The sequence below is a fragment of the Bos grunniens genome, chromosome 27, assembly GCF_055505025.1.
Source record: "Bos grunniens cultivar Pamir isolate PY7600 chromosome 27, Bosgru_T2T1.0, whole genome shotgun sequence".
Lineage (NCBI taxonomy): Eukaryota > Metazoa > Chordata > Mammalia > Artiodactyla > Bovidae > Bos > Bos grunniens.
Window position 1 is genome coordinate 35,760,044 of NC_141191.1, and position 22,070 is coordinate 35,782,113.

Consider the following 22,070-nt stretch of genomic DNA (forward strand, 5'->3'; position numbering starts at 1 on the left):
GATGTCAGGCCTTCAGTCTTGGTCCCAACCCTGTGCCCGATACCTGATGCCACGTGCCACACTGGGTAAGGCCTCAGTAAATGTTTGCCAGGATCACTTGAGCCCGACCTGGTGACGCTGGAAGGCACTCAGAATTCCTGGGGCTCCAACCTGCTGTGGATTCTCCTTTCTTCACAGAGCCGCTGCTGCCCCCTTCTGGCGTTGCTCTGTATTTCTCTGGGGGAGTCTTTGGGCTACACTGAGCATTTTGCAGGATCTCAATTCCCCAACCAGGGATTGAACCCTCACCCTCAGCAGTGGAAGTACGGAGTCCTAACCACTGGACCACCAGGGGATTCCCAGGGCAAGAACTTTCTAAGGGCTCAGCAGTGCGGTACGCATTGGTGAGCCAAGTGCTGCAAGTCTAGCAACTGTGGAGGCCTAGGTGGGACTCAGGACAGACCCAGATTGTTTGTATTTTGAGAGAGGCCCTGTTCCTAGAGAAGCTGCCTCTCTGGGAGATTTTGCAGAGGATTTGGTTTCAGTGGGACTGGAGCTGGAAGTGGGATTATTTATTCGGATAGCTATAGTAAAACAGAAAGATGACTGCTTTGGGTATCTGGGGAGTGGAATCAAAACCATCCCTAAACTCTGGGCTCTGGTTTTCTGAACCTTATTTGACTTTTCTGTAAAACAGGAGGTAGGGCCAGGCCGATCTTGTTCAACAGGGGGTGAGGGACTTCACCTCTAAGCTCTCCCTCTCTCACGACCACTGTCCACTTTATTGATAAGGTGACAGAGACAACTTTGCTGGGGGAAAACAAATATCCTCAGAGGTCTGAAAGCCACTTGGATGATCTCTGAGATCCCCTCCCGTTCCAATGGTGTGGTTTTCTGAACTTTGAATTGAGTTACAGACGTGAAAGCTGAAGTCACAGTGCGTTCGTGGCTCTGTAAGTGCCTTGGGTGTTTTGCAGGCGGACAGTCCGGAAGACATGCACAGCTGGATTAAGGAGATCGGGGCAGCTGTCCAGGCCCTCAAGTGCCACCCCAGGGTAAGTCACTTCCTTCCTGCTCACAGTCACTGTCAGCCTTGCGATGAGTTGTCCCGAGTGGGCGGGTTCTGGTGATGTAGGCAAGCAGCCCGGAGCCCAGATGCAGCAGAAGCTCCAAGCTGTCTTGTTTGTTTTTCTCTTTCCACTGATCTGGGTACAAATTTTTATTTCTGTTCAGTCGTTGGAGGAGGTGAGGTAGAGTTGGATAGAAAACCAGGGCTTCTGATGTGTCCTACACATCTCCCTGCCAGGCAGTCCTTGACACCTGCGGAGTGAATGCTGCCGCTGGACATAGTTGATCTCTGTGGACATGTATCTCTGGGCCTGTGAGGAGGTGATCCTGGGCGGAGGGCCTCTTCCTGGGCCTTTGGGATGAATATTGTCAGGAAACCTTTTACTTTTCTTTTTTTCCCCCTCTCTCTTTTATTTTCCACAGGAGATGTCCTTTTCTCGGTCCATTTCTTTGACCCGCCCCGGAAGCTCCAGCCTCTCAGGGGGGCCCAACTCTATCTTGTGCAGAGGGCGGGCGCCTGGGGAGGAGAGAAAGACCCTCTGCAAAGCCCCCTCCCTGGCCTCCTCCTGGCAGCCCTGGACACCCGTCCCCCAGGCTGGGGAAAAGCTGCTTCCCACCGAAGAGACTGCTGAGGACTCTTTGTTCACGCCTCGACTTGGGGAGAGCAGTACGTCTGCGGTGCTGCCCAGCTCCCGGATAAGACACCGATCGGAACCCCAGCACCCCAAGGAGAAGCCATTTGTGTTCAACCTCGATGACGAAAATATACGGACCTCTGATGTGTGATGAGGCGCGGTGCCTGGCAGGGAGGGGGTGGGCTCAGTTAAGGGGCCGTGACTCAGTGTCTCCATCTGATGCAGGACAATCCGAGACCTTCCTGGCACTTGCATCCCTGTGGAGTGGGAATCCAGCTGACTTTTTAAAGAAAATGAATGCAGTGTTTTTCATTTAGGAAGGTCACTAGGTTAGACCTCTAGGCTTGCTCAGTGTGCCTCTTGCTCGACTCTTCCACAGTCCACCTGGCGAGAGGAGGTTGGAAGTCCAGTTTCATTCCTAACCAATTTTTAGTTCCTTGTCTTTGTCTTAGCTTCTTCCCTTTGTTTTCAGGCCAGGCACAGAACCTTGAGGCCAGTCATCTGGTCTTATCTTGTTCTTATACATTGGCGGAAGTTTGACTGTGAAGTGGGAGAGTGGTAACTAACCCAACTGAAAGGGTAGAGGGGGTGGTGGTGGTTAGGGGGGGGGACCCAGGCTCCAGCTTGGTCAGGATACTTTCTAAGGGACGGTCTTAAAATCTGGGGGCTTGTGGGAGGCCCCAAATGTCAACCAGGGAGATTCCCCCACTCCAGGGGACTGCCATAAGGGAAGAAATAGGGGCCTTTTGAAGATATGGGGGAATAATTCAACCCTAGTGCATCAGCCAATTTTGAGAATTACTCTTTTCTCTTTGAGATGTTCTTTGACCCCGAATACTGTCGCCATGAAAGACAGACCTGCCCGCCCCATTTCTGTGTCAGACCCTTAGGATGGGCTTATCAGTGTTCAGTGTTGAGAACAAAACAGATATTGCCCTTGACATGGTGTTAACTGAAATGCGTGGATGGTTGATGAGTGTATGGTAATTCACTTGTGTGATCCATCAGATCTCTATCTTAGAGTTTGAGAGTTGCTGTAAAGCAGATGCCAGGAAGAGACGGAATTTAGTTCACCCAGCTAAAATGCTTTGATTCATGTTTTCCCTACAGAGGAAAAAGTCTCTTTTAGCAAAGACAGATTATCTCGGGTCCTGGCCTCTCAACTCTTCTTTCATGGGCTGATACTAGTCTAGTTTTCAGTGCTGTACATGTATACCTGGCAGATTAGATTTCTTTCTGTTCTTTGTGTCGCCTTTTGGATGATGCCTTGTGTCTGTACTTGCATGATGACACCTCATCATCTGATGAGGTTCTGTGTGCTTAACACCGAGGAGATAACAAAGATAGCCTTGAGAGATATTTATATTTTTAACAAAAACAGAAACTGTGCGTAGAAACATTGATTTAGAGGCTCTGCATTGCTGGCTAGAGATTTCCCAGGTAGAAGAGCATAGATTGTGTTTCCCATCCTGTGTTTTAGGATGCACCTTCTTCCATTTGTCAAGAGATGCTATTTCCAGGTTCCTGGAGGAGTCTGTCTGTCCAGCTTATGTGGTGAACTGCTACCAGGGTTCCCCAAAGGGAGGGAATTTGACTCATTTCTGTCTATAACTTTGTATCAGCTAGATCAGTTAAGTTTTGTCTTTAAATTAAAAGTTAACAAGTATAGCAGGAGACTAAGAGAAGCATTTTTACCTAAGTCAGTCCCTTCCCCTCGATGTTCACATCCAACTGCAGCAAAAAACATGTAGTCAGAAAATCCTTAGTGGCTTGAGGGAAATCTGTTTCTTTCAGGCAGGGTAGTTTCCTTGTCAGGTTGTGAACTTTTCTTGACTGAACCTACTTTAGAGATAAGCTTCACTTAAATTGTTTGGCTCACTGGTCCTGGTTTGAAAAAGGAAATCTACCCTGAATTTCACTCTCTTTCTCTTTATTCTGCAGCCTCTTGTATACTTTTGTCTTAAAAACCCCTTGTTTGGGGCTTATTTATTTATGAGTAATCAGGTGACAACATATTTCAAGTCACCTGATTTCAAGAAGCCATTCCCAATTCTTCAAGTTCTTTGTCTCAGGTTTCATCTTCAAAGTTCCCACAAGAAAATTCTTTGGCTAGGTCAAAGAAAGTGCACAGAGATATGGAACTATAAAAATAAATTAGGAACTTTTGAGATCTCTTATACATTCCCTGACTCATGGAAAGATGTCATCTCTTGATGTGTCAGATGTGAAAATCTACCGATTTCCTCCTCTCTTTTCAGTAAGCTCTCTGCTAGATTACTACAGCTAAATTAATTGGCCGTTATAGTAAGCTGATCTGTTTCTTAGTAAGAGCTGTTTTGAGAATGTATTAAATTAAACATACTTATAAATCCAGATTGTATTACCATGATAGAGGGAAAACAAGGATTCTAGTTGGCAGATACTTGGGAATTCCAAGTTAGAATGTTGTTAATGTAGCTCCAATACCAGATAAATATAATTATCTTCATTGAAGCCTAGAGGCATGCTCCTTGCCAAATCTCATTTCAGAATTCCTTTTGTGTCCATTGTTTCTTAGCCTCTGGTTAATTTCACATCATACCTTTTAACGTCACTACATGTGTGAGCCAAAGATGGTGCATATACGACCAAAGTGTTTGGTTTGAAATGTGAAAAGTGGAACCAAACGGGAAAAACAGGGCAGGATCGGTTAGTAGTTAAGTGCATAAAGGCTCTGGAATAAGTCTTGTTTCTTTAAAAAAAGGAACCAAAAAAGGTACTGCATTTTTGTGTGTGTATGGGATAAAAGCATTTTCTGAGTTGCTGTTTTTCATAAGATTTTAGATGTGGTCTTCACCCACTGTGTCTAACAGTTTCAGGTTCTTGAAAGTTAAGGATTTGCTAGCTCAGAGTCAGCTGATGGCTGGTGAACTTAGAATGGCCTTTTGCATTCTGTGAGATGACAGTCTTACTAAGATGTCGTGAAAACAGAAGAGGCACACATTGGTTTCTGAATAGAATGCTGGGCTCCCAGAGAGTCCAACTTCGTAGTTCACTTGAAGCAGAAGGTAGTGTTTTGGTTTTTCTTACCTCCCCTCCCCCACAATGTAATTGTGGTCTGTATGGACTAAAAGGATCCAATACATAAGTGGCAGATTCAGTAGCTGAACTGTGAGATTTGATATGTTTTCACTGTTAACCAGATAGACATAAGGAGGTAGTAACTAGCGTTTTGGAAATTGAGTTTCCCAAATTAGCTTTGTTTATGAGCTTCCAACATGTCAGAAATAGTTTCTACCAGCCATCGCTTTCTTTTCCCTTACTTCCTTTTTCTCTCTGTGTTATTGCCTGCAGTAGTGAATTACAGTCACTCATGCCTGGTAGAGTTTGAATAAAGCGAATATTTGGCCAAAAACCATACTGTTTGACCCCTTACCTGCTGTTCCAGAAGGTGTGCTATGATCCTGTGTTTTGAACCAGTCTGTTTCAGCTGAAATGCACTGACTTGCAGGCTGAGCTGAGTGCATGGAAACTCTTAAGCTTCTCATTTTATGTGATCTCCTAATTGGTATGTAGCAAAAGTAATTTTCTAAAACTGTTTTGTTGCTTGTTTTGTAATAAAACCACGTGAAATACTGAAATATGGTGCATGTTTTCCTAACACTGACCGTCTGTCAGTGGGTGGGTGATGTGTCTTGTCAGTCTAACCCCGTTCTGGGTGTTACTGGTTTCATGAGGTGGGTCCCTGGGAGGGCGGGGGAGGGGGGGGCGTCGGGGAAGGGCCGAGGACATGTCTCCATCTCCTGGGACTGGACTGGATGGGTTGAAAGGGGGGTTACAGGGCGTGTGTGGAAAGGGCTGCCAGGCTCTGCCCCTTAAAGTCAGGGGCTGGCGAAGGCAGCACTCCAGTCCGGAGACTGCTGCTCATCTGAGAGGGTCCAGAGGGAAGGTGGGAGGCGAGTAGGATGGCCAGACCCCTGCAGCGGCCTGCCGGGCTCGGACCCTTCGTTCTGCTGTGGCTGCTGCTGCCCGCGCCAAGTGGGCGCGGGGTCCAGGCCGGACGGGCCTGGCCCGTGCCGCGCTGCCCAGCGGCCTGCGAACCCACGCGCTGCCCCCCGCTGCCCCGGTGCTCGGTGGGGACCGCGCCGGTGCTCGACCGCTGCGGGTGCTGCCGGGTCTGCGCCGCGGCCGAGGGCGAGGCTTGCGGCGGGCCGCTGGGCCGGCCGTGCGCCCCGGGACTGCAGTGCCTCGCGCCGCGCGCGCCCCGGCTCCTCGGCGGCCGCCCGCTGGGCACCTGCGGCTGCCCGGCGGCGGGGGCGACAGTGTGCGGCAGCGACGGGCGGACCTACCGCAGCCTGTGCGCGCTCCGCGCCGAGAACCGCGCCGCGCGCCTCCGTGGTGCGCTCCCGGCAGTGCCGGTGCAGAAGGGGGACTGTGGGGACCCAGGTGAGCCGCGGGCGCGCTCTCGGCGCCCCCTTCTCGCTTCTTTAACCAGTGAGTTCCCATCGCGGGGTTTGCAGCCGGCTCCTCCCGGCTGCCTTGCCAAAGGGAGTCAGTGCCTCCGAGCTCCCGATTTTATTCCCTCCTTAAGTGTGGCGGCTCAGGGGTAAAGAATTCTCCTGCCAATGCAGGAGACGCAAGAGATGAGGGTTCGATCCCTGGGTGGGGAAGATCCGCTGGAGGAGGGCATGGCAACCCACTCCAGTGTTCTTGTCTGGAGAATCCCATGGACAGAGGAGGCCTGGTGGGCTACAGCCAATGGGGTAGCAAAGAGTCGGACACGACTGAGCACGCACGCTCCTGAAGTTTGGTGTCTGCTTACCGGCTCCCATGTGGTTGCTCCCCAATTTCCTCCCCATAGCTGTTGACCACCGTCTTCCCTTTTAAGTAATTTCCCAATCAGGATGACAGGTCTGGTCTCCTCAAGGTGTATCCTCATGGGGGAGACGGTAGAGAGGAAAGGGAGGGAAACGGGAGAGAGGACGGGAGATTTAAGAGGTGATACTCCATGCGGCCAGGCAGCCAGGGTCCTACTCCTCCAACCCCTGCCCCAAGAATAAAGCATCTCTTCGCAGGGACCGGAAGTGCAGGCTGGCTCAGGAACAAGTTCAACTTCATCGCCTCAGTGGTGGAGAAGGTGGCCCCGTCCGTGGTCCATTTACAGCTGTTCCGCAGGTAAAAGGGGTCTGAGGAGGAAGCTAGAATCCTGGGCTAAGTTTCCTGAGAGCCTCTCTGCTCCATCCGCCACCCCCCCTACTCCCACCGCATCCGCCCTTCCAGCATCAGTTAGTTCTCCCAGCATCACTCAGTCTTAAAAACCGCCCTGAGAAAATCAAGGGGCTCAAAGACCTTGTATAATCTGTTGGTCGTTTCGCCAAAAAGCCCTAGTCATAAGGATTCCTACTTGCAAACCTGAGCTATTTCTCTCCCTCAGACAAATTCGAGGTCAAATGCAAGAGCCAGGAGGCTTCTCGATGGTGATCTTGCCTGGCATCTTCTGCATGAAAGGAATCCCAGACCCAGAGGGCAAGAGAAACTTGTCATATGTCAGTTCTAGGCCAGTTCGGAGTGGAAAATAGGCAGGGACCAGACTCCTCTGGCTCCCTCCTTGCTTGGGTGCTGGATAAAGTGGCACTAGATCCACTTTTGCCCCCAGGATTGGGTTTAGTCGCTGAGTCGTGTCTGACTCTTTTGCGACCCCATGCCGGGCTCCTCTGCCTGTGGGATTTCTCAGGCAAGAATATTGGAGTGGGTTGTCATTTCCTTCTCCACGATTAGGTTAGTCCTCTTTGAAGCAGAGGACAGCTACTTTGAGCAGCAAGACGGGGGCATTCCTGGAAAAGGAGAATTGGAATCAGCTCTCAGTCCTGTTCCTAAGGGATGGCCAGGGCACTGAACACACAGAGTCCGGTTAACGTGGAGAGAATGGAAACAGGGAGAAGTACAATGTCTGAGGAAGCTAGAGTGAGAGAATGTTTGATAAACGCCAGGTTTCTCGTGCTTCCAGATTACAGCGGATGCCCTGATTTGCCTGCCCTTGGCTTATGCTATTGTCTTGCTGAGACAGGTCACCTCTCGGCAGTGAGGATGTTCCTGTGTCCAGTGCCTCTGGGTTCATAGTGTCTGAGGATGGGCTCATTGTTACCAACGCCCACGTCCTCACTAACCAGCAGCGGATCCAGGCGGAGCTGCAGAGTGGGGTCCAGTATGAAGCCACCGTCAAGGACATTGACCATAAACTGGATCTTGCCCTGATCAAGATTGAGCCAAATGTGAGTCTGCGTATTTGGGGATTTTCATCAACTTGCTGGTCTTTTCTTCCCCACCCGATCACACATCTTTTCTTCTTGCTATATGTTTCCTTCGTCTCCCACCCCTGTTCTCTTTCTTTCTGTTCGTCACTCCTTTTTTTTATTTTTTCCCATGCCCGTCTGTCCATCCCTAGCAATTTCTATTAACTACACAGCTGTCTTTTTTTCTCCTTCAGTTCCTTCTCCAACAGAGCCTGCTTCTGGGAAACTTATTTCTCTGCTGTCTTAGAACACCAGACATGACTGTAGTGGATTCCAAGCTGCTAAGATGTGCTTTGAGTTCCTTCTATGCAAAGTGGTCCACATCCCGGCAGTACTGACATCATCTGAGAAGTGTTTAGACAACTCAGATCGACTGAATCAGAACCTGCCTTTTCTTTTTTTATTTTATTCACCTCTATAATCCTATGGTACTATGCTCTCTTTTATTTTCTTTCTCTTTAGTTTTTTTTTTTAATTTTATTTTATTTTTAAACTTTACAAATTGTATTAGTTTTGCCTGCGGCAAAGTCAATCAGCTATTTGTGTACGTACATCCCCTCCATCAGGAGCCTCCCTCCCACTCCCTCCACCGTCTCACCCCTCTAGGTCATCACAGAGCACCGAGCTGAGCTCCCAGTGCTATGCCACAGCTTCCCACTAGCTCTCTCTTTCACACATGGCGGTGTGTATGTGTCAGAGCTGCTCTCCTGATTCGTTCCACCCTCTCCTTCCCACCCTGTGTCCACATGTCCATTCGCTACGTCTGTGAGAACCTACCTCTTCGTATGATTCCCAAGAGGTTCATGTGCACAGTTAAAGAGAAAGACTGCTTTGGGTGACCTCCTTTCTGTTCATGGCTTGTTAACTTTGCAAACTTGTGAGCTGGATTCGGGCTGAGTAAACTGCTAACATCGGTTTATATTTCATCAATTAACTTCACTTTGTTTACTTATCATTTCTACAAGCAGTGATTGTATATTTTAGAGATCGTCTGATCATCTTAACAAGTGAGAGTCTGGTGTAGTCGGAGTGTAAGGAAGAAGCCTCAGGCAGTTGTAGAACCGAGGTGTGTGGTCGATTCTTAGATTCCGGGTGCTAAAATGGTAGTGCCCGTGTCATTTATATGTTATACACAAATGCTGATTGAGTCCATTCTTGATGTATCCATCTCATCCCTCCTCACCCACATACAGACTGACCTCCCTGTACTGCTGCTGGGAAAGTCATCTGACCTGCGAGCTGGCGAGTTCGTGGTGGCCTTGGGGAGCCCGTTTTCACTGCAGAACACAGTGACGGCAGGAATTGTCAGCACCACCCAGCGAGGGGGCAAAGAGCTTGGGCTGAAGGATTCAGACATGGATTATATCCAGACGGATGCCATAATTAATGTAAGTCACGGGGGTGGCTGTCCTCAGCCTGTAAGATGCAGTGGCCAGTAAGATCTCACCGGCAATGCAGTGAGAAGAACACTTCAGGGTACCTTTGTTTCCCTTTGGCCTTTCAGGGATGTCCAGAGATCAGGTCTACCCTAGTGGGAGGGCTGGAGTGCCATGTTGTTAGAGGTCAGCCTGTGAGATGTGATAACTGGCATCCACGATACTGGATGGTCTCTTAGGGTCTGTCACAGAGGTCACCACTGCCATAGGAAGTGGTGGTCCCCTTGCTGTTGTTCTTTTTTTTAATTTTAAGATATTCGTTTATTTGTTTATTTATTTATCTATCTGTCTGAGTCTTAGTTGTGGCACTTGGGATCTAGTTGGGGCACGTGGAGTCTAGTTCCCTGACTAGGGATGGAACTGGGCCCTCCTGCCTTGGTAGTGAGGAGTCTTAGCCTCTGGACCACCAGGGAAGTCCCCTCTCCCTATCGTTCTTTACCTGCACTGATTTCGGAATTGATGATGATGCAGCTTGCCTTTGCCTGCCCTGCGGGAACAGGGGCTCACTAGAGCAGGCTGATTTTGATAAACCTCTTTAGGGACTATGTAGATGTGACCAGGAAAAAAGTACTGATGGCTTTTTCCAATTCTGTCTTCAGCACGGGAATTCTGGGGGGCCTCTAGTGAACTTGGTAAGTAGCCACTTTATTTGTTGCCTCACACCTCTTCCTAGCTTTCAGAGACTTGACATTTCATGGTGCAGATGGCCATGTTGCTCCTGTGTGGAGACGTGTGGTCTGGTGCTTTTCTATTACTGCACCGTAAGTGAAGAGTTAGGAAAATTTCAGATCTACGATGGGTTTGTCATCCTGGTGTGTGAGCTCATCCAGTTGAGGGTGCCAGAGTTTCCTTCACACCTACTTACATCTCTTCCACGTGTTCTCTGCTTTCCTTGGGTACTTAACAAAAGTCCTGGGTACTAAACCCAAATTATGTCAAACGACCACTGTACTGTGGAATGTATATCCCTGATGACCTCCTGCTTCCACATGTGAAGAACTAACTCTCACCCCAAAATGCTAATTTAGTATTGACCTGCGTAGAGACGATAAAGGCATCAACAACATTGCTCTCTCATGTATTTAATTCTTAAATTTTAATCAACATCCCTGGTGGCAATGCCAGGGTTTCCAGTTGCTCAAATACATGTGGCAACGTGAGAGGCCAGCGCTGTCTGAAACACAGCCTGTGACCGTAGCCTCTGAGTCCCTTTGAGTGGGTCGTTTTTGGTTCCTCTTTACATGCTACATTTGCTTGTAGGAGGATGCCTTGGGTGTGAAATCACTGAGCACTTTTTACTTATAACATTGCACGTGGTTTGGGGCCTGCTTTTTCCAGTAGACAATGAATTTACTAGAGCGGAGATGAAATGCTGAATTTCAAGTCACACTCCAGACCTATTGAATTATAATCTGTATTTCAGTGTGATAGGAAGTCTTTTTTTTTTTCTCCTGCCCATTACGTAACAAAAGCTAAGGGATGATGAAATTCAGAAAAAGTATTTCCCACTTCATAATTTATGTTTAGGGGAGCTTTGTTCCTAAGGTCAATTTGCTGAATCTTCTGAATAGTTTCATTGAAGTGTGACTGAAAGTCAACAGCTTTTTGCCTTTTCCATGTTTATTTTTAGTCTCATTTAAGGAATGGAAAGGCATATATTCCTTATCCTCATATCTGTGTTGAAATATAAACTGTGGTTCACTTTGAAAAATCAATGTAATTTGAGCAAGAAAAAAAAAAGTGAGCTCAGGATTAAAACCCCAAACTCCTCAGCAGGAATCTGTACTGGAGTAGGCCCCCTCTGTAACCCGCCACACTGCTGGTCCTCTAAGATGCCACCTGCTGCTCCACCCTAAGCATCCGTAAGCTCTCTCCTTCCTTTGCCTGTTCAGTCTGCACAGCTGGGCAGCTGAGCGATGTCCCCTCCTTTGGCAGGATGGTAATGTGATTGGCATAAACACACTGAAGGTGACTGCAGGAATCTCCTTTGCAATTCCCTCGGATCGCATTCGGCAGTTCTTGGCCGAATTCCATGAGCGCCAGCTGAAAGGTAAGGGGAGTTGGTTCGGACTTTTCTTCCCCTCCAGGCTTCCTGGTGACTCAGATAGTAAAGAATATGCCTGCAATGCAAGAAACCCAGCTTTGATCCCTGGGTCAGGGAAGATTCTTGCCTGGAGAATTCCATGGACAGAGGAGTCTGGCGGGCTACAGTCCATAGGGTTGCCAAGAACTGGATGTGACTGAGCAACTAAGGCTCTTGAGAAACCTATATGTAGGTCAGGAAGCAACAGTTAGAACTGGACATGGAACAACAGACTGGTTCCAAATAGGAAAAGGAGTGCGTCAAGTATTGTCACCCTGCTTATTTAACTTATATGCAGAGTTCATCATGAGAAATGCTGGGCTGGAAGAAGCACAAGCTGGAATCAAGATTGCTGGGAGAAATATCAATAACCTCAGATATGCAGATGACACCACCCTTATGGTAGAAAGTAAAGTGGAACTAAACAGCCTCTTGATGAAAGTGAAAGAGGAGAGTGAAAAAGTTGGCTTCAGTTCAGTTCAGTCACTCAGTCGTGTCCGACTCTTTGTGACCCCATGAATCGCAGCACACCAGGCCTCCCTGTCCATCACCAACTCCTGGAGTTCACTCAAACTCATGTCCATCGAGTCGGTGATGCCATCCCACCATCTCATCCTCTGTGGTCCCCTTCTCCTCTTGCCCCCAATCCCTCCTAGCATCAGTCTTTTCCAATGAGTCAACTCTTCGCATGAGGTGGCCAAAGTACTGGAGTTTCAGCTTTAGCATCATTCTTTCCAAAGAACACCCAGGACTGATCTCCTTTAGAATGGACTGGTTAGATCTCCGTCCAAAGCGCAACATTCAGAAAACAAAGATCATGGCATCTGGTCCCATCGCTTCTTGGGAAATAGATGGGGAAACAGTGGAAACAGTGGCTGACTTTATTTTTTTGGGCTCCAAAATCATTGCAGATGGTGATTGCAGCCATAAAATTAAAAGACGCTTACTCCTTAGAAGGAAAGTTATGACCAACCTAGACAGCATATTCAAAAGCAGAGATGTTACCTTGCCAACAAAGGTCTGTCTAGTCAAGGCTATGGTTTTTCCAGTGGTCATGTATGGATGTGAGAGTTGGACTGTGAAGAAAGCTGAGCACCAAAGAATCGATGCTTTTGAACTGTGGTGTTGGAGAAGACTCTTGAGAGTCCCTTGGACTACAAGGAGATCCAACCAGTCCATCCTAATGGATATCAGTCCTGGGTGTTCATTGGAAGGACTGATGCTGAAGCTGAAACTCCAATACTTTGGCCACCTCATGCGAAGACTTGACTCATTGGAAAAGACTCTGATGCTGGGAGGGATTGGGGGCAGGAGGAGAAGGGGACGACAGAGGATGAGATGGCTGGATGGCATCACCAATTCTATGGACATGAGTTTGGGTGAACTCTGGGAGTTGGTGATGGACAGGGAGGCCTGGCGTGCTGTGATTCATGGGGTTACAAAGAGTCGGACACGACTGAGCGACTGAACTGAACTGAGCAACTAACACTTTCACTTTTCACCTTTTTCTTCCCCTCCAGTGCTTTTCAGGAGCCCTCAAAGGCCTTACCTGTGGTGGAGACACTCCTTTGAGTACTGCAGAAGAGAGAGTCATGTTTCATGTTAGACCCGACTCCGATCACAGGGGGGCCAGGCAGCAATACTGGGGGCCAGGCACAAGGCCTGGCATGAGGTGTACCCAGAAATATTCGGATTGAATTGCTGTGGAAAGGAAAGCCTGGGGCTGGAGGTGGGGCGGTGAGCCTGCGCTAATGACGAAGGTTCTCTGAAGCACGTTTGTCTTGGCTGACAGCCTGAGAGGGCAGTTATAATTGGAAGGAATATTCTGTGACTCCGGGTCTTTTAAGCTCTGCCAAAAGGAGAGAGGTCTTGTTGTCAGTAACACATTATAATTTTCCTTTCCAGGAAAGGCTCTCTCACAGAAGAAATATCTGGGTCTGCGCATGCTACCCCTCACAATGAAGTAAGCACAGGCTTGACTATGTCTGGGCTGTATTTCAGAAGCAAAAGTTACAGATAGAGAGTCTGAACGGGGAAGGTAGAGGATGTGGTCAGCAGCGGATGAATCACCTACCACTTGTCATGGAGTCGGTGACCGCGTCTGCCGGCACCAACGCACTGTGCTTTCCATGGGACTCTTTCACTTGTGGCTGTATTTTTTTAATTTACTTTCCTTTTGGCTGCACCACGTGGCACATGGGATCTTTGTTCCCCGACCAGGGATTGAACCTGTCCCCCTTGCAGTGGAAATTCAGAGTCTTAACCACTGGACAGTCAGGGAAGTCACACTAGGGCCACACTTTATAACGTCCAGTGGTTCTAGGCTTTGGCACCGAGAATCAGGGGAAGAATGACTGTGGCCCTGTGACCAGCTAGATGGTGTCCTTGTCCCCTGGGTGTGAGCCTTGGGCAGAGCAGAGAGTCCCCGCTGAGAGCTAGGGGTGGGCCAGAGCTAGTTCACTGTGCTTCCTAACCTCCTGGGGAAACTCTTGTCTCTCTTCCTAGTCTGCTTCAAGAAATGAAAAGGCAAGATCCAGAATTCCCTGACGTGGCTTCTGGGGTTTTTGTACATGAGGTGATTCAAGGAACAGCTGCTGAAAGGTAAGAGCAGTGCAGGCCCCGGCCCAGGCTCCTCCCTTCTCACTAGATGTGTCCCGTGGTAAACGTGTGTAGGATCCAGGGTCCTGTCCCGTACTGTGGGCTCCACCTGCAGAGGCTACTGAACACCTGAGGGGTGTGACCGACTGCATTTTACGTTTTCTGCATGCTTGCATGCTAAGTCGCTACAGTCCTCTCCGGCTCTTTATGACCCTGCGGACTGCAGTCCACCAGGCCCCTCTGTCCATGGGATTCTCCAGGCAAGAATACTGGAGTAGGTTGCCATTTCCTTCTCCAGGAGATCTTCCCAAGCCAGGGATCAAACTTGCTTCTCTTAAGGTCTCCTGCATTGGCAGGTAGGTTCTTTACCTCTAGCCACCTGGGTAACCCCATTTTGCATTTTACTTAATTTTAATTGATAATTGAATTAAAACAAAACAGAACAGAAGCAATGTAAAATGTTTTCCCATGAAGCATACCTTTTTTTGTTGTTGTTCTGGGAAGATTGCATTTTACTTTAATAACTGCACTGTGGAAGAAATTATCATCAGGTATACGCTGTTTCTCAGAGAAGGAAATGGCACCCCACTCCAGTACTCTTGCCTGGAAAATCCCATGGACAGAAGAGCCTGGAAGGCTGCAGTCCATGGGGTTGCTGAGGGTCGGACACGACTAAGCGACTTCACTTTCACTTTTCACTTTCATGCATTGGAGAAAGAAATGGCAACCCACTCCAGTGTTCTTGCCTGGAGAATCCCAGGGACGGGGGAGCCTGGTAGGTTGCTGTCTGTGGGGTCGCACAGAGTCGGACACGACTGAAGCAACTTAGCAGCACATGCTGTTTCTAGAAGATTTCAAAGAGTGTAAAATACGTATAATAATTATTAAAATATGACATGTTAAAATGATATTTTATATATACAGCTAAGACATTAAAGTACATTTTTATATGTTAGTTCCATCTGTTTAAAAATTAGAGAAAAACTTTTTTTTAATGTGGCTACCAGTTCACATAAATTTAAACTAATTTTGCTAGAATTGCCAAATCTACTCTTTTGCTACCTTACTTAATAAGAATCAGAAGAATCTGGAGGGTTAGGAGTTTAGGAACATATTCTAGGTACTTTGAAATTCTGGATGACACTAATCAATTCTCTGACACTATCAGAGGCCAGCACTAAACAAGTACATAAAGTGAATAAAGCAAAGGCTAGAGCCATTTTGAGAGATTTCCAGTAACTACTGAGAGAAAAGATGACTCGGCCTACAGTTATTCTCCTGGTCTCTCTCTTATGCTTCTTGCATATCCTTCCCTCACCATTTTTGTTTTTTTAAGGGCTCAACAGTCTGCTTAGATTATGTTAACTCTTTTCATAGGGCAAGAATCTATAGGGTACTAACTGTTCAGAACAGCTAAGTGTTAGGCTTCCAGTTACTATATTTGACTTGCCATTGGCTTTTCTAGGCTTTCTGGGTCCCTGCCCCCACTTATTTTTAACTTCTGGTTCAAGGCCAAAGCTATTTCTTTCAGCTCTTCAGTCCTTGCTCCTCAAAATTTGATCTGTAGACCAGCAACAATGGCATTAGCTAGAGCTTTTTAGAATGACAGGAGTACCGCTGGAAAAGAATTTGAAAAAGAATAGATACGTGTCTAGGCGTAACTGAATCACTTTGCTGTACACCAAAACTAACACAACATACTCCAATATAAAATAAAAAGTTTAGAAAGAATCAGAATCTGCTTTTTAAATAAGATCTTCAGGGGATTCAGGTGCATGTTACACGGTGGGAAATGCTGCTGCCTTGAAGTCTCTGATAAACTGGAAATCTTCCTGGTGTCACCCACTTATAATAGTGATTACACTTCTGGTAATAACAGCTGGCATTTATCAACCACTTACTGTGTCAGGCATCATTTAAAGGGTCTGAGGGCCTAGAGGAGCTATCCCACATTGAAGGTCAGGAAGGGCGGCGGTGAGGAGATACCCCTCGTCCAGGGTAAGGAGCAATGGCTGCGCTTTGCTGGAGCAGCCATGAAGAGATACCCCACGCCCAAGGTAAGAGAAACCCAAGTAAGACAGTAGGCATTGCAAGAGGGCATCAGAGGGCAAACACACTGAAACCATACTCACAGAAAACTAGTCAATTTAATCACACGAGGACCACAGCCTTGTCTAACTCAATGAAACCAAGCCATGCCCATGGGGCAACCCAAGACGGGCGGGTCATGGTGGAGAGGTCTGACAGAATGTGGTCCACTGGAGAAGGGAATGGCAAACCACTTCAGTATTCTTGCCTTGAGAACCCCATGAACAGTATGAAAAGGCAAAATGATAGGATACTGAAAGAGGAACTCCCCAGGTCAGTAGGTGCCCAATATGCTACTGGAGATCAGTGGAGAAATAACTCCAGAAAGATGAAGGGATGGAGCCAAAGCAAAAACAATACCCAGCTGTGGATGTGACTGGTGATAGAAGCAAGGTCCGATGCTGTAAAGAGCAATATTGCATAGGAACCTGGAATGTCAGGTCCATGAATCAAGGCAAATTGGAAGTGGTCAAACAAGAGATGGAGAGTGAACGTCGACATTCTAGGAATCAGCAAACTGAAATGGACTGGAATGGGTGAATTTAACTCAGATGACCATTATGTCTACTACTGTGGGCAGGAATCCCTCAGAAGAAATGGAGTGGCCATCATGGTCAACAAAAAAGTCCGAAATGCAGTACTTGGATGCAGTCTCAAAAACAACAGAATGATCTCTGTTCATTTGTAAGGCAAACCATTCAATATTACAGTAATCTATGTAAAACTATGTAAATATGTAAAACTATGCCCCAACCAGTAACGCTGAAGAAGCTGAAGTTGAACGGTTCTATGAAGACCTACAAGACCTTTTAGAACTAACACCCAAAAAAGATGTCCTTTTCATTATAGGAGACTGGAATGCAAAAGTAGGAAGTCAAGAAACACCTGGAGTAACAGGCAAATTTGGCCTTGGAATATGGAATGAAGCAGGGCAAAGACTGATAGAGTTTTGCCAAGAAAATGCACTGGTGATAACAAACACCCTCTTCCAACAACACAAGAGAAGACTCTATACATGGACATCACCAGATGGTCAACACTGAAATCAGATTGATTATATTCTTTGCAGCCAAAGATGGAGAAGCTCTATACAGTCAGCAAAAACAAGACCAGGAGCTGACTGTGGCTCAGACCATGAACTCCTTATGACCAAATTCAGACTTAAATTGAAGAAAGTAGGGAAAACCACTAGACCATTCAGGTATGACCTAAATCGAATCCCTTATGATTATACAGTGGAAGTGAGAAATAGATTTAAGGGCCTAGATCTGATAGATAGAGTGCCTGATGAACTATGGAATGAGGTTCATGACATTGTACAGGAGACAGGGATCAAGACCATCCCTATGGAAAAGAAATGCAAAAAAGCAAAATGGCTGTCTGGGGAGGCCTTACAAATAGCTGTGAAAAGAAGAGAAGTGAAAAGCAAAGGAGAAAAGAAAGATATAAGCATCTGAATGCAGAGTTCCAAAGAATAGCAAGAAGAGATAAGAAAGCCTTCTTCAGTGATCAATGCAAAGAAATAGAGGAAAACAACAGAATGGGAAAGACTAGGGATCTCTTCAAGAAAATCAGAGATACCAAAGGAACATTTCATGCAAAGATGAGCTCGATAAAGGACAGAAATGGTATGGACCTAACAGAACAAGATATTAAGAAGAGACGGCAAGAATACACAAAGAACTATACAAAAAAGATCTTCACGACCCAGATAATCACGATGGTGTGATCACTGACCTAGAGCCAGACATCCTGGAATGTGAAGTCAAGTGGGCCTTAGAAAGCATCACTACGAACAAAGCTAGTGGAGGTGATAGAATTCCAGTTGAGCTATTTCAAATCCTGAAAGATGATGCTGTGAAAGTGCTGCACTCAATATGCCAGCAAATTTGGAAAACTCAGCAGTGGCCACAGGACTGGAAAAGGTCAGTTTTCATTCCAATCCCAAAGAAAGGCAATGCCAAAGAATGCTCAAACTACCGCACAATTGCACTCATCTCACACGCTAGTAAAGTAATGCTCAAAATTCTCCAAGCCAGGCTTCAGCAATATGTGGACCGTGAACTTCTTGATGTTCAGGCTGGTTTTAGAAAAGGCAGAGGAACCAGAGATCAAATTGCCAACATCCGCTGGATCATAGAAAAAGCAAGAGAGTTCCAGAAAAACATCTATTTCTGCTTTATTGACTATGCCAAAGCCTTTGACTGTGTGGATCACAAGAAACTGTGGAAAATTCTGAAAGAGATGGGAATACCAGACCACCTGATCTGCCTCTTGAGAAATTTTTATGCAGGTCAGGAAGCAACAGTTAGAACTGGATATGGAACAACAGACTGGTTCCAAATAGGAAAAGGAGTTCGTTAAGGCTGTATATTGTCATCCTGTTTATTTAACTTATATGCAGAGTACATCATGAGAAACTCTGGACTGGAAGAAACACAAAGTGGAATCAAGATCAAGATTGCCGGGAGAAATATCAATAACCTCAGATATGCAGATGACACCACCCTTATGGCAGAAAGTGAAGAGGAACTCAAAAGCTTCTTGATGAAAGTGAAAGTGGAGAGTGAAAAAGTTGGCTTAAAGCTCAACATTCAGAAAACAAAGATCATGGCATCCGGTCCCATCACTTCATGGGAAATAGATGGGGAAGCAGTGTCAGACTTTATCTGGGGGGGCTCCAAAATCACTGCAGATGGTGACTGCAGCCATGAAATTAAAAGACGCTTACTCCTTGGAAGGAAAGTTATGACCAACCTAGATAGCATATTCAAAAGCAGAGACATTGCTTTGCCAACAAAGGTTCGTCTAGTCAAGGCTATGGTTTTTCCTGTGGTCATGTATGGATGTGAGAGTTCGACTGTGAAGAAGGCTGAGTGCTGAAGAATTGATGCTTTTGAACTGTGGTGTTGGAGAAGACTCTTGAGAGTCCCTTGGACTGCAAGGAGATCCAACCAGTCCATTCTAAAGGAGATCAGCCCTGGGATTTCTTTGGAAGGAATGATGCTAAAGCTGAAACTCCAGTACTTTGGCCACCTCATGTGAGGAGTTGACTCATTGGAAAAGACTCTGATGCTGGGAGGGACTGAGGGCAGGAAGAGAAGGGGACGGCAGAGGATGAGATGGCTGGATGGCATCACTGACTCGATGGACGTGAGTCTCAGTGAACTCTGGGAGTTGGTGATGGACAGGGAGGCCTGGTGTGCTGCGAATCATGGGGTCTCAAAGAGTCGGACACGACTGAGCGACTGATCTGATCTGATCTGATGTACTTGTTCAAGCCCCCAGTAATTTGGGGATATAGGTGTTATTTTACAGAGGCAGCAAATGGGGTGCAGAGGTTAATGACCTTGGAAGTTACATACTGTGTCAGTCAGAAGGCAGGGATGTGGGACCTGGCTTGGCCCCTGGATTATCTTACTCTTGCGGCTGCTGTTATTGTTTCTGAGAGACAGAGTGACTGGCAAGAAGATGGGTTTTCAAGTCTGAAACATCCAGGATGAAATCCTGCTTTAGCTTCTTACAAGCTGATAGTCATGGGGGAAGCTCTCTTATTTGTCTGAGCCCCACTTCCCCATATTTGATGCATAGTTTGCATCCAGTAATACTTTACAGATTTCTTTTTCTACTTACAGAACTATTGTGAATTAACTTCTTTCTTTGTGCACCATACCAGGCACCAACCCCTCCACCTACACACTGCCCCCACCTCGCTCCCCTCCTCCCCACCCTGCAACTGCCCTTGTTCTCAAGGTTTTCTCTGCTTTTAGCTCTACCCTTGAACTTCTCTTCATATGCACTTCCTTTAAATTTCTCTTTTCTTTTTTTAAAATAAACTCCACATACCCTGATAATCCTCCCACATTATCATTTCTTCCCTGGGCTTCTTAGCTTCCTATTCCTCACTCTTTTTACTTCTGTACCTGGCGGCTTATGAGATCTCAGTTCCCTGACCAGGGGTCTAATAACCTGCCCCCCTGGCAGTGAAAGCACAGAGTCCTAACCACTGGACTGCCAGGGAATCCCACCAATGCACCCCCCTCCCCAATTCCCTCAAATGGTGTCTCCTGTGGTCATTTGACTTCAAGCCTGTTTTTGACTTTAAGACAGATCGTCCACATGGCTATATATTTACTGTACTGTTTTATATCTGGAACTAGTTTTGTTTCTAGAACATATATTCTATGTGAAACAAATATGTTGGAGGCTGAAAATAATCACAACTTTGAGGGAAAGAAGCCTTAAATATTTAGAGCTTGGAGCTTCATGATTGGTTTTTGACTTTCTGGAAATTGCTTCTGTAGTACAGCTCAGCATACCCTCCAGGTCCATAAATTGTAGGTGAAGGTGGGGCAGGTAAGTGGGCTGTCAACACCCCACTGATCAGAGTGTAATTGTCTGGAAAAATATGTATTGCTTGGGCTTTTCACGTTTATTGGTAAGGTTGAGGGTATGTTTCAGGTTAAGTGAGGTCAGGGATTAACAGAAAAGAAAAGCTCAACTTGCTATTTCAAACCAAATCTAACATATGGGAGGGGCAAATTTCATACATATGATTCTGGTGGAATATGAATTTTAGAAAGGTGAGTAGGGTTGTTGTTCTCCAGTGATTCTGTAGCATATACTAGAACAGCCCCCATATTTGGAAGTGAAAAGTGAAAGTGAAGTCACTCAGTTGTGTCCAACTCTTGCAACCCCATGGACGAGCCTGCCAGGCTCTTCCAAAAATGGATTTTCCAGGTAAGAATTACTGAAGTGGGTTGCCATTTCCTTAGGATCTTCCAACCCAGGGATAGAACCCAGGTCTCCTGCATTGCAGGCAGACTCCTTACCATCTGAGCCACCAGGGAAGTGGCATATTTGGAAGGATGGAGGCTATTTCTGGTTCCCTGGTTTGCATGCTTAATGTCAGCACGATAGTAGGGCCTTAAGAGACAGACATTAAATTCTAGATGGGGGTTAAGTCAAACTCTTACAGTTTCATGGTCCTTTTTTCTCCCCTCCCAGCTCCGGGTTGAAAGACCACGATGTAATTGTCAGCATAAACGGACTGCCTGTCACCACGACAACCGATGTGATTGAAGCTGTTAAGGCCAATGATTCACTTTCCCTCCTGATTCGTCGGAAAAGTCAAACTTTGATCCTGACAGTCACACCTGAGATAATCAATTAAAAGCCTTGCTTTAAAGATAAATTATCATCTAACAAAACCAAAGCTACATTACCTGGTTTGTATTGAGGATGTGCCGGTGATGGCAAGGGGTTTTAGGATCTCTTTCTTTTGAAGAAAAATGTGTGCTTTTAAAACACACATAAACACATTCCAGAACCATCAGGTTGGGGGTGTTACAACTGCTGCTGAGAAGCCTAAGGGAAGTAGAAGGACACGGTGCCAGGAAGTCTGGGGAGCTGATAAAATTTTATTTAACAACAGGAAACAACTGAAAACGGGCAGTTTCTAATTTATCCTGATGGAAGGACATTTTAGTACTATAAAACTTCTCTATAGCCATAAACTGGATATAACACCACACACACACACACATACATACATCTATCTACCAATATTAAGAAACTGAATCCAGAGTGCAAAGGAAATCACATTTTTAATATTATTCCTTTACTCAAACAGTTTTTCAGGTTTCTCACATTTGGCCAGGGTTTGTAAATACAGAGGATGCTCATCACTTGGAAGTCACACTGAAACTAACAAATTTGGATGGTCACAGAGGAATATAGATTCTCAGGTTGTCAGCTAGCAGTGGAAACAACTCTGGTTCCCATCAGCTTTTCTGTGAGGAGGGCTTCTATAAAATATTCTATAAAATAGAAACTCTAATAATTTACAGACTTTTACCTCTTTACCCAAGTTCTTCCTGGAAACATTCATGATCAGTGATTTTGAGTCTGA

At 46.4% G+C, this 22,070-nt stretch overlaps 2 protein-coding genes across 5 annotated transcripts in view; both read left to right on the forward strand.

The window, feature by feature from the left end:
- Window positions 1-5,302, forward strand: part of PLEKHA2 (pleckstrin homology domain containing A2) — an 82,295-nt gene extending 76,993 nt beyond the window's left edge. For all 4 annotated transcript variants that reach the window (XM_086380377.1, XM_086380373.1, XM_086380375.1 and 1 more), the window contains 2 exons: window positions 957-1,034; window positions 1,471-5,302. In XM_086380377.1, coding sequence (XP_086236503.1) covers window positions 957-1,034; window positions 1,471-1,833 — 441 coding nt within the window. In that variant the 3' untranslated portion in view covers window positions 1,834-5,302. The remainder of the gene's footprint in view (window positions 1-956; window positions 1,035-1,470) is intronic.
- Window positions 5,303-5,506: 204 nt separating this feature from the next.
- HTRA4 (HtrA serine peptidase 4) lies at window positions 5,507-22,053 on the forward strand. Its single transcript, XM_086380390.1, has 9 exons — window positions 5,507-6,107; window positions 6,737-6,836; window positions 7,729-7,933; window positions 9,148-9,342; window positions 9,990-10,022; window positions 11,326-11,440; window positions 13,379-13,436; window positions 13,979-14,074; window positions 21,167-22,053. The coding sequence occupies exons 1-9, from the start codon at window positions 5,627-5,629 to the stop codon at window positions 21,330-21,332; spliced, it is 1,449 nt and encodes a 482-aa protein (XP_086236516.1). The 5' UTR covers window positions 5,507-5,626; the 3' UTR covers window positions 21,333-22,053.
- The last annotated feature ends 17 nt before the right edge of the window (window positions 22,054-22,070 follow it).